The sequence below is a fragment of the Natrix helvetica genome, assembly GCF_964273705.1.
Source record: "Natrix helvetica genome assembly, chromosome: 8".
NCBI classification, from domain to species: Eukaryota; Metazoa; Chordata; class Lepidosauria; order Squamata; family Natricidae; genus Natrix; species Natrix helvetica.
The window spans coordinates 22,342,261-22,354,765 of record NC_138559.1 but is presented as its reverse complement, the minus strand read 5'-3'; the positions used below and the strand labels follow the sequence as shown (position 1 = coordinate 22,354,765).

General features: G+C 42.7%; 1 protein-coding gene across 2 annotated transcripts in view; it reads left to right on the top strand.

Moving 5' to 3' along the window:
* The window catches only part of LOC309396271 (opioid-binding protein/cell adhesion molecule homolog), a 609,765-nt gene that overhangs the window by 530,574 nt on the left and 66,686 nt on the right, over positions 1-12,505 (top strand). For both annotated transcript variants that reach the window (XM_081961273.1, XM_081961272.1), the window contains one exon: positions 711-943. In XM_081961273.1, the coding sequence (XP_081817399.1) occupies positions 711-943 (233 nt within the window). The remainder of the gene's footprint in view (positions 1-710; positions 944-12,505) is intronic.

Genomic DNA, 12,505 nt, shown 5'->3' with positions numbered 1-12,505 from the left:
CTTGTGGGTTGGTTTCCAAATGTTTCATTACCAAGCTAGGTAATACCTTGAGTGGAACGTAGGAGATATCACTATTGGTGTGAACTTCAGATGGTCAGTAGCCGTGGTGAGTTTCAATTAATTTTACCACTGGTTCACTTGTGCACACATTCATGCTCATGCGTGATGCTTTTGTGCATGCACAGAAGCGTCCAGGTGGGTGGGCGGAGCCTCTCGCCACCACCTTTATCAGTTCGGCTGATTGGGCCGAACCAGCAGAACCCTACCTCTGGTCAGTAGGTCTTGTGATGTGGAGGCCATTTCAGGTGAGAGTCACATCAGGTGAGGGTCTCGTGATGGGTCTTGTGATGGGGGAGCACTTACACCCGAGCTACAGATCTTTGCCACTATCGCAAATGCTAGCACAATATTTTACTTAAGTATTTTAAGGCAAAAGCAGATGGTTTCCATTCAAAGGAACAAAAATGCAAGTTCTGAGAACGTTGAACTTCATCCCAACAGGAGAAAGGGAGGAAATGTACCATCTGATTATTTTTATCCATAATTTTATTTTACTTTTAAAAAAATGCATGGAGGCAGACATTTTTAATGGGGCGGCTAAACGACTGAAAAATAATAGAGATCAGGAACAGGAATTTGTGATATGATGTTTTCCGCCAGAAAGCAATAACAACCAATTCTTTTTCCTTCTCTTCCTTTTATTTTCTTAGGTGTACTGTGGACGACCGAGTCACGCGAGTTGCTTGGCTGAACCGTAGCACGATTCTTTATGCTGGAAATGATAAGTGGTCGATAGACGACCGGGTGGTCATTCTGACAAACACCAAAACTCAATACAGTATCAAGATCCAAAATGTGGACATATATGATGAAGGCCCCTATACCTGCTCTGTACAGACAGACAATCATCCCAAAACATCACGAGTTCATCTTATCGTCCAAGGTAAGACTCGGTGGATCTTTGCTGATGAAATGAACATGAGGAGGCATATTTCTGTCTTTTAATGTCAACTGGATTATTGGCAGTCCAGTTCTTTTGTGGCTTGTAATTTTGAATGAAGCTTGTTTGTTTGTTTGTTTTCACTATTCTAGTGAAAAATGATGGTTTGTATTATTATTTTTTTCTGCTCTAGTACTACAAGAAAGTAATGAACTTTTTCAGGCTTTGACTGAAGTAGAGATTACAAAGCTTGATCCCGGGATGCACATGGTATACTATAGATGAGCCTAAACTAATCGTTGTGCACATACTGTATTTTTTCAGAGTATAAGACGCACCTTTTTTTTAAATTTGCCTCTTCAAAACCTTGGTGCATGTTATACTCCAGTGCGTTTTATACTCTGAAAAATGTGGTAAGTGTCTCTTCCAAAGAGAAAATATTACCCAAGTCTGCTTTAACCCTTAACCACAGTCATACTATTTCGGCTATGCTACTACAGTCATGAAGTCATAATGATCCCTCATACAATTTTCTGAATCTATGAAAATAATAGGTGGGATATGTTGTTCAATATACTTTGCATAGTTACAATTTTCATTCATTAATCAAATTAATTTTTTTTACAAATTCTATTTCACAACCGGAATGGTTTATTTCTAAAAAAAATAGGGGTGTTCCAAACATTTTAGAAAACTGTTGCGGTCACGATGACGTCAGGTCTTTGGTTAAGGGTTAAATTATGTAGAAATGAAACTGCATTTTGGGTCCTCAAGAGCAAAATCTGTTATCATCTCTCTCTTTCCAACCTGGTGTACGTGTCCAAGTTTCATAGAAACAGAGATGGTTTTAAATACAAAACCAAGTCCAATTCAACTACCATTGAATTGTCGTCTTTAGGAGGAAATATAGTGGCAATATAAAAGACCTGACAGGTGCTATAGAAGAAGAGACTCAAAAAGAACAAGTCTAACACTTTCCACAGCAAGTAAGAAAAAGAAGACAGATTGCATAAGTACGTCATTGTAAACCATCAAGATATCTTGGCAGAGAACTTCAAGAGATAAATGAGAGTTCTGTTAGCCCAACACATTTGGGGGAAAATAAGAAGGACTAAACCCAGAATTTTCCTGACAGGAACAACTCAAGACTGTCCAAATTAAGGGCTAAATTAACAGGAGATTTGTGTCCTCTTTAAGTGTGCGGTACTACAAGTATAGCTTTGGTTTCACTGAGAGTAAGTTTTGCTGCTCATCTTCTGCAGATAGGAAGAAAACTGTGAGAGGGACCTTGGAGTCCTAGTGGACAACCATTTAAATAGGAGCCAGCCGTGTGCAGCTGCTGCCAAAAAAGCCAACACAGTTCTAGGCTGCATAAACAAAGGGATAGAATCAAGATCACGTGAAGTGTTAATACTACTTTATAATGCCTTGGTAAGGCCACACTCGGAATACGGCATTCAGTTTTGGTCGCCACGATGTAAAAAAGATGTTGAGACTCTAGAAAGAGTGCAGAGAAGAGCAACAAAGTAGATTAGGGGGCTGGAGGCTAAAACATATAAAGAGCGGTTGCAGGAACTGAGTCTGTCTAGTTTAATGAAAAGAGGGTGGGTCAGTGGCTAAGATGTTGAGCTTGTCGATTAGAAAGTCAGCAGTTTGGCGGTTCAAATCCGTAGCGCCGTGTAACGGAGTGAGCTCCCGTTACCTGTCCCAGCTTCTGCCAACCTAGCAGTTCGAAAGCATGTAAAAAATACAAGTAGACAAATATGAACCACCTTTGGTGGGAAGGTAACAGCGTTCCATGCACCTTTAGTGTTGAGTCCTGCCGGCCGCATGACCACGGAGACGTCTTCGGACAGCGCTGGCTCTCCAGCTTTGCAACGGAGATGTGCACCGCCCTCTAGAGTCGGGAACGACTAGCACATATGTGCGAGGGGAACCTTTACCTAACTAAGATTGTTTTAAAAGAAAGCAAAATAAATGTTGATCTAAGCTATAAAATGGAATATCATCAGAAATAAGACCAGGGACATTGAAATCATATATCAGCAGATCAACAGCTGGTCCACACGCCAAGAAAGGCGATTGATCACCTACTTACTACCTTGTCAGCTATATTGAGATGTACTGCATTCCTGAGCAAATCACAGCAATTATTTCTAAATCTGTAGCTATGCCTATGGATTAATGTATGTAAAGGTTTATCCCCTTGCTTTCCTTTTCATTGTTTTGCATTGGCAGTTCTATTTAAATGCCTCTCACCGTCCCTCTCTCTCTCTCTCTCTCTCTCCTTCTCCTTCCCTAAATCAAACCCCAGCACCAATTTATCTGTGGTGGTTTCATAAAGAAAAGAAATGAAAGGTCTTTATACATTCTCTCCCCCCCCCCCCCTTGATGGTAGGTAGTCAGAGCTTCTTTCAATTACAGGTAGTCCTCGACTTACGACCACAATTGACCCTCCGATTTCTGTTGCTAAGTGAGAAATTTGTTCAGTGCATTTTGTCCCCTTGTACGACCTTCCCTGTCCCCATTTGTTCAGTGAAGCCCTGCAGTGTCTATGTTACCGACACGGTTGTTAAGCGAACCCATTGACTTTGCTTGTCAACAGGTCGTAAAAGGGGATCATGTGATGCCCCGGGACCTTGCATAACTGTCATCAATACGAGCCAGTTGCCAAACACCTGGATTTTGATCACATGACCGTTGAAGATGCTGCAATGGTTGTCAGTGTGAAAAAAACCGGTCATAAGTCACTTTTTTCATGGCCAATGTAACTTTGGAGGGTCACGAAACAAACTTTGCAAGTCAAGGATTGCTTAGAGTGCCAGAGGTGAATATTTGCCTGCGGTTTCCTTTGCTTAGAGATGCATGATAGAAGAATTTTTTCGACTTTAGATGTGAATGTTGCATGTAAACACAATTACCTGTGTTCCTGCCTCCATGCATACTGTTCTGACTGAGGCTTCCCGAGAGCATGAAACAAACTCCTAGTCCTGACAAAAAACCCTTTTATTAATTTACTGTGAATTCTGCTCCTTCACATCCAGCAAAGCCTTTCAAGGGAGGATTTACAGTCATGAACCTTATCTGGCTTGGAGAGCTGCCAGGTCGGTATCTGCAGAACTGGGCAAGGAGGCTCAGAGAGTCAGGAACCAATTACACCAACGAATTGTCTCCTGCAAACTCCACTCCCCTTTCGCTCCTCTTTTATTTCCTCTGGGAGGGGCCATTCATCGTCCCCCTGTGGCCTTACTCCCAAGTCAACCCCTGTTCTTTAGCTGTTCCCTTCGTTTGGCAATTCTGTGCATGCTCACACTGGAAATAGGCTCCAGCTGTTCGACTGCCTCACTGATGTCTGACTCTGAAGGCAGCTGATAACTGGTATACGGCCCTGGCCCCCTCTCTGCCTCCAACACAGAGCCTCATCCGAGCCTTCCCCAGACTCCAGGACTGGCCCATGTTCCTCCCCAACCTCCTCACTCTCCGAATCTGTTGGCCGCTGGCGGGCTACACCACATACTTCCTATTGATAAATAAATGATTCACCAGGAAATTACATGATGTCTTAGTCCATTAGGCCAGGAGAAGTTCTTGTTTCTCTTTCTTAGTGCTCCCCCCCCCACTAACTTTCTACCCCACTGTCCCGAGTGCTAAGTAGAATTAAGTATTTTCTCCTCCCCGCACACCTTCAATTAGAAAGAAACTCCAGAGGGCTGCCTTCTTAGCAACTGCTATTGGCTTTTGTCCAGTCTATAGATTAATTTTTCAGCATTAGTGTTAGTTCAGGTTAGATAAAGATAATGAAAGTTTCCTAATCCTCTTAAAAGAAGATTTATCTGGCTGTGTAGAAAGCTCTTGCGGTACAATAAGGCATGTATAAAACCTTCCCTTTAATTTCAAACAGCTGATGGATATTGACTTTGCAATGAGTCAGTCTGAATTGGGGAGGGAAGAATCTGTGCTTCGGATTTCACCCCCCCCTTTCCTTTTAGGGGAAAAAATAACCTTCACAAAACTATTATTACAATAATCTCTTCCTTTGTGCTCCATTTAAGGAAAAATAAGTGGTCTTTTCTGAGTTTGTGGGGGGAGAAATCAGCCTTTCTTATAGGAGAAAAATACAACCACTTGTAGCTATCTCTAGAGAGAGAGGGAGAGGGAGAGGGCGGGAGGGAGAGAGAGACAGAGACACAGAGAGAGAGATTAGTTCAATGTTTTTTTTTTTATTTAGTTCATTGTGTACACATCCTCTTCCCCCACTCCTCCCTTTCTCCTCCAGTCTGCAAACCTCACTCCCTTCTAGCACTGATGATGTTACCTAGTTGGGTAATGAAACATCTGGAAGAAAACCACCAAGCTCAGCGAGTGTTAAAGGCACCCCCATCCTTATATTGTGTGTGTGTGTTTTTGTGGGTGGTGTAGTGAGGGGAAGATATAATTCCAAAGACTATTCTTGCAGACTTCATTGCTTTGGATGACTGCACTATTTGACTATGGCCCACAAACCTAAGTCAAAGATTGCTAACCAATTATTTCCTTGTGTGCAATTTTTCCCCCTGACTTGAAATCTGTTAACAAAACCCGCACTTGCTCTCTTGAGGATTTTGCTTCTGTCTCAACCATCTGCTGGAGAATCTTGATGCATTTACACTACTCTATTTTTTTTCCCCCCAAGTGGCTTGGAGATTTTTGGATATTCTTCTTTTTTTTCTGCATTGCTATAGCTCAGCATTTCTATTAAACATGTTCTCCCCCCAATGAAGACTTTCCTGGCAAAATCCGCTGGGCTACGGCCTTCATTAAGAGCATCCTATTAGATTGCAGTCTTGAAAGTATATTTTCTCTGATCCACACACACCCTCCTCCCCAACAGATACTTGTCTATTTCTGTAAAATAGCTTGTGTTTCTGGTGATGTTGCTGTTGGAAGAAATGTTTGGTTCAGTTCCAAGAGAGGAGAAAGACACCGGAAACATGGAAGCTGCTTGGAAAGATGGTTTAATGGTGGACAGGACCACATGGTTTGAGATCCCTGGCAAAAGAAAAAAAAAGGAGGGGGGAAGGAGAGAGATTGATTGATTGATTTATACCCTCTCTTCTGCCACGCCTTGGAGCTTCCTGTTGCTGGGTAAGAAATGTATTCTGACTGGTTGTCAGACTCCCAAAGGGCAATGCAGGGGTAACTTTGTAGTGCCAAGCTTGGTTGAATCTTGCTGGGTGATGTAATCTCCCCAGGTGACATGTGATGAGCCCTGTTGCTAGATGGGTAGAGGGCCAATCCCACCTTTGGGTGAAGGCATTTGCATAGGAATAGACCTAGCTGTCTCTTTATCTCTCAAGTGCTGACCTCTGCTGTGGGCTATTGAACAGGATGGGGCTATAAGAATATGCTTCCTGCATAAAAAAACATGTTTCTCCTTTTTTCATCCAGGGAAATACAATATTCTGTCTTTTTAATATTTCCTAGAATAAAAAGGGACATGGTGGTTCAGTGGCTAAGATGCTGAGCTTGTCGATCAGAAAGGTCGGCAGTTTGAATCCCTAGCACCGCATAATAGAGTGAGCTCCCACTACTTGTCCCAGCTTCTACCAACCTAGCAGTTCGAAAGCACATAAAAATGCAAGTAGAAAAATAGGAACCACCTTTGGTGGGAAGGTAACAGCGCTCCGTGTGCCTTTGGCATTTAGTCATGCCGGTCACATGGCCAGAGACATCTTCGGATATTGCTGGCTCTTTGGCTTTGAAACGGAGATGAGAACACTGGCCTGTAGAGTCAGGAACAACTAGCACATATGTGCGAGGGGAACCATTACCTTTTACCTAGAATATTTCATGCTTCTAGGAGAGGGGTGGATGCTAACTTCCTATATTGCAATATGTTGGTATGCCCAGCCTCACCCCCCAAATAATATATAATGCTAGTCCACATAGAAGTATTGCTTTTTTCACTGTCAATAAGGCTCCAGCAGCATTTAAATTGAATCTCTTATGCTTTTCTCTAATGCTGTATATTTTGTCACTCTGTCCCACAGGATGTATTCCTGCTGGTTAAAAAAGAAAGAGTAGATTTAAAGACATTAGTATCTTAGCTTTGACCATTTTTTTTTTCAATTTAGGGAATAAGAAATCCCTTTTAGATATTCCTTTCAAATGATGTGACAGTTTAAGTAAAATTCTCATGGGTGGGCACAGGAATGCTTGCACATAATTATTTACCAGGGATTGGGTGTAAAATCCCTAGCTTTTAGCAACAGTCTGCAATTTAGGTTCTCTGTTTGAGTTAAATCTCAAAAATGGACATCATCAAAAGATTCTCCCAGGAGGCATTTTTATACTGGATAATAAGAAGGTTGTTGTCGTTCCCTGCCTGATAGATAGACAGACAGACAGACAGACAGACAGACAGATATAGAGATGGGGGAAACAATATATAACATATAATATAATTATATAATTATATTTATCAGCACACATGCATATATTATGTTTGTGCTGATAAATAAATAAAGGGAGACTAGTATAGATCTATTTCAAGCTATTTAACTCTCATCAGCTAGCCATACCCTTACTGGGATTCGAACCTGGGCTGTTTTTACATGTTAGGCAGTTGTATTAGCCTTTAAGCCACAAGCTCTCCTCCCTTATCAGCTGAGCCAAGGAAATAATTAAGTGTTAAAGTATGTGATATGCCCAAATATGGGAGGGATCATACTCCTAGGGTGGAGCTGAAAGGCAAAAGGTATGCTCCCTCCCATATTTGGACATACCAGGTGCTTTGACATTACACACACAGAAACACAGACACAGACACACAGACACACAGACACACACACACACATATAATCCAATAAGTGCTTGGTGAACAGCGCACTGTCTGAGCCAGTTGCTTACATAGTAATACTTTCTAAAACCCAAATGTCTACCTCTATTATCCAACCATTAATAAAACATATCCCATGTCCAATAATACTCAGTGTCTTCCTCTTCTTTTATCTTCAGTGTTAGTCTGTCCATTTATGCACAAAGAGGTTATGTGGTTGGTTTGAGCTTCAAGCTTGGCGATTTGGTTGTCAACGTTTTGTCCCCATTCGAGGAGATATCTTTGAGCAGGGGTTGGCAACCTTAAACACTCAAAGAGCCACAAAGGTCCTAACCACTTAACATGGAATGACCCACATGTCAGCTGCCAAGCATCTGAATTGTGACCATGTAACCATGGGGATGTTGCAACGGTGGTAAGCGGGAAAACAGTTGTAAGTCACGTTTCTCTGAGCCGTTGTAACTTGGAAGAGTAAACGAATGGATGCAAGCCGCTACCTGCATTGTCTTTATTAGTGTGATAGATAAAATGACAGAGGCAGCTCAATATCTGTACCACCAACAAGCACTGGAGTCAAGTCAGGGGTGGGTTGCCGCCGGTTTTACTACTGGTTTGCAACCCCTGCGTGCACATGCACTGTTCAGTGCAAATTGTTCTTCGCGCATGCACAGAACAATACAGTGAACTGCGTGTGCGCAGTCACTGAAAAACAAAAAGGCCCAGGGGCAGCGAAGGAACCAGTTTGGGGGCATGGCAGAACCAGCAGCAAGCCAGGCCTGAATTCCACGGCCCAGTTCGGCTGAACTGGGCCGAACCAGGATCAACCCACCTCTGACTGGAGTGGATGGAAAGACCAACCCGCTCAGTTAAAAGTACCACTCAGCAGCAATTTAGGCTAATGATCCAAACGGAATCTGTTTCGTGCTCTCATTGGCCAGCCAGGCCCAGCATTAATTCCCCATTAGAAGCCATGTTCATGTCAATTCATTTATATCTGTGGTTTTTTTTTTTTTTCAAATTGTAAAAGTTGCCCGGTTAGATTATTGATTCTTTGTCCCTCTACTCAATCTGGTTTTAATTGCACCACTGTAGGGTCCAGCTTTTTCTCGCTGAAACCCTGTGATAAATCTGTCATGGACTCAGCAATCAACAATAAACGCGTCTCTTCGTGTCATTATTAATATGTCTGCTGGATTAGTTCATTACAGCTGTTAACCACGGTTTATAATAGCTAGGTTGGCAAAATGCCAGCATTACAGTGAGGGCTCTCTCTCTCTCTCTCTCCCTCCCTCCCTCCCTCCCTCCCTCCCTCCCTCCCTCCCTCTCTCTCTCTCTCTCTCTCTCTCTCTCTCTCCTCAATCCAGTTGCTATTTGATTAGATTGAAGGCTTAAACTGTATGGCTAGGGGAACAAAAGGGAGATGGAAAGCAACAGGTAATTTAATTTAATAAAGATATAGTTGTAGCTCGGTACTCAGCTACGGGCCTCGCTCAATATACAACAGTTCATTGAGGGATTGTTCAAACTTACCACTTAGCACTGAAAAAAGCGTCTTATAACCATTTTTCACACCTATGACCACTGCAGCATCCTTGTTATTCTATGAGAGCCTCGGTGGCGCAGTGGTTAGAGTGTAGTACTGCAGGCTACTTCTGCTCACTGCCGGCTGACTGCAATTTGTCAGTTCGAATCTCACCAGGCTCAAAGTTGACTCAGCCTTCCATCCTTCCGAGGTGGGTAAAAGGAGGACCCAGATTGTTGGGGGCAAATATACTGACTCTGTAAACTGCTTAGAGAGGGCTGTTAAAGCACTGTGAAGTGGTATATAAGCCTAAGTGCTATTGCTATTGCTATGATCAAAATTCAGATGCTTAGCAACTCACTTATATTTATGACGTCTATGGAGATCCCCGGTCATCCAGGTCATGGTTGTCACAAATATGCTTTTTTCAAGAGGCAACTCTACTTTCTGGTTTTTCTCAGAAGGCGTTTCCACCCCAAGGATAAAACACCCAGACAATGTTGTATATGCAGTGCAATGCGGTGAGCCATGCGCAGATCTGTACATTGGGGAAACAAAACAACCACTTCATAAATGCATGGCGCAACATAGGAGAACAAACACATCAGGACTAGATTCCGCAGTCCACCTGCATTTAAAAGACACAGGCCACTCTTTTGAAGACAACAAAGTCCACATTTTGGACAGAGATGACCACTGATTTGAAAGAGGGGTCCAAGAGGCCATCTATGTCAAAATTGAACAGACCTCTTTCAACAGAGGGGGAGAGATACAGCATCATCTGTCTCCAATTTACAACACAGTCCTTCCAACAGCTCCAAGAAGGCTCCACAGGTGACCCTGAAGACAGAGGTAAACCTCCAGGTGACCTTAATATTTCACCAAGAATGCAAATGTCCAGCTATCTGCAAGGCGTATAAATCCTTCCATTCCCCACCATCCAGTCAGAGCTAAAGAAGCTTTTGTGATGAGAAGCAAAACGTCTTCAAAGAAAAACAGGAATGTCCTGTTGCCTCTTGAAAAAAGCATCTTTGGGACATATTTATGATGATTGCAATATCCCGGAGTCCTTTGATCCCCTTTTTTTGCAACCTTCTGACAAGTAAAGTCAATGGGGAAGCCAGATTTGCTTAACAACTGGGCTACTAATTTAACAGTTGCAGTGATTCACTTAACAACTGGGGCAGGAAAGGTCACAAAAGGGGGCAAAACTCACTGAAATGTCTCACTTAGCAACCAAACATTTGGGCTCAGTTGGGATCATACGTTGAGGACTGCGTGTACTTTGAAAGTCATCAGATTTAGTACTCAAGGCATTTGCGCATGAAAAATTATGTCCCAACACATCATTTGTTTGATACTTGACACACAAGCTAGAATTTGTCAGTGCCGGCTGTCTTGTGACTCACTATATTATTCCTTATGGTGAAAAAATTATTAGTTCTCATTATTTTTGGTACTCCTTGCTCCTCCTGGAACCAATTAACATTGAGTACCGAGATAGCAGCGTAGAATGAAAGATGGCTACTTCTCTGTATACATAGGTACATGCACAGGTAGATATAGATGCTCTAATAAATAAAAGCAGATTATGAAGCATATCAGTGATGGGTTCCAGCAGCCACTACTGCCGGTTCGTTCATGGGCATGCAGCGCACACATGCATGCTTAATGCATGCTGCATGCGCATACACAATACAATAAAAATAGTTCTGTGCATGCATAGAAGCCAAAACCAAGATGGCCGCGCTTTAGGCAAAATGGTTCGGGGGTGTGATAGGCCACCAAACCACTACCAGTTCAGCCAAACTGGTCCAAACTGGAGTGAGCTCCCATTACTTGTCTCAGCTTCTGCCAACCTAGCAGTTTGAAAGCACGTAAAAGTGCAAGTAGAAAAATAGGAACCGTGCGCCTTCAGCATTTAGTCATACCAGACACATGAGCACGGAGGCGTCTTCAGACAGCGCTGGCTCTTTGGCTTAGAAACAGAGATGAGCACCGCCCCCTAGAGTCGGGAACGATTAGCACATATGTGAGAGGGAAACATTTACCTTTACCTTTTCACCGAGGTGCCAGTGTAGAATGCAAGATGGCTACATCTCTGTGTACATAGGTTGATGCACAGAGATACAAGCAGATTATGAAGAATATTATTGAGCCGAACACATCCCTTCTGTTTCCCCCTCCCATCTACTCCCACATCTCATCCGACTATCATTGCTTCGCTGTGCTCTAATAAATCTGAAATATTTTCCGCAAATCTGGAAGTGAAGATGTGCAATATGCCCTGATGATGTGAAACGTATTGCAATGCCATCTTTTGAAGAACTGGATCCAAATGTATCCATGTTTTCGAGAAAGAAAGGCATTTGCTGCAGAGAACTTTGGATCCAACCCAATTAATTAAAAAAAAAAAAAGCCTTCTAATCTGAAAAAAAAAAAAGATGGATGATCATGGTTTATTTCAGGTATTATTTGCACCATCTTTTTCTCCAACACTTATTCATCTTTGGTGGTTCATAGCCAGGACAACCACACAGGGATTTCTTTTTCTGCATTGGGTTCCAGGGCCCTGCTCTGACCCAAGAGCTTTGAGAAGAGCTAGGATTTCAATAGGGATGTGGCTAAGACACTGAGCTTGTCGATCAGTTTGGCGGTTTGAATCCCTGGCGCCGCGTAACAGAGTGAGCTCCCATTACTTGTCTCAGCTTCTGCCAATCTAGCAGTTTGAAAGCACGTAAAAATGCAAGTAGAAAATAGGAACCACCTTTGTTGGGAAGGTAACAGCATTCCATGCGCCTTTTGTGTTTAGTCATGCCAGCCACATGACCACGGAGACGTCTTCAGACAGCGCTGGCTCTTCGGCTTTGAAGCGGAGATGAGCACCGCCCCCTAGAGTTGGGAACGACTAACACATATGTGCAAGGGAAACCTTTATCTTTTAACTTTATGCTTTCAATGCTCTTTCAAAGACTAGCAAGGTGTGGTCTGACTCTGTTAGATTTTAAGCCTATCCAAGTTGAGACAGCTGCTGCCATCTGTGGAGACCCAACCTTAACCTTCCTAATAGTTTTCTTTTTAAAAGCCAATGTCTTGCTTTTCTTTCTTGTCTCAGGCATTACCTGTCTACAAAATAAGTATTCCAGAAGGTGTCCTGCTTAATGGAAGCATAACTTAATTATATAGAGATTGGGCTTTGCATACAGAAGATTCTAACATTCTAACA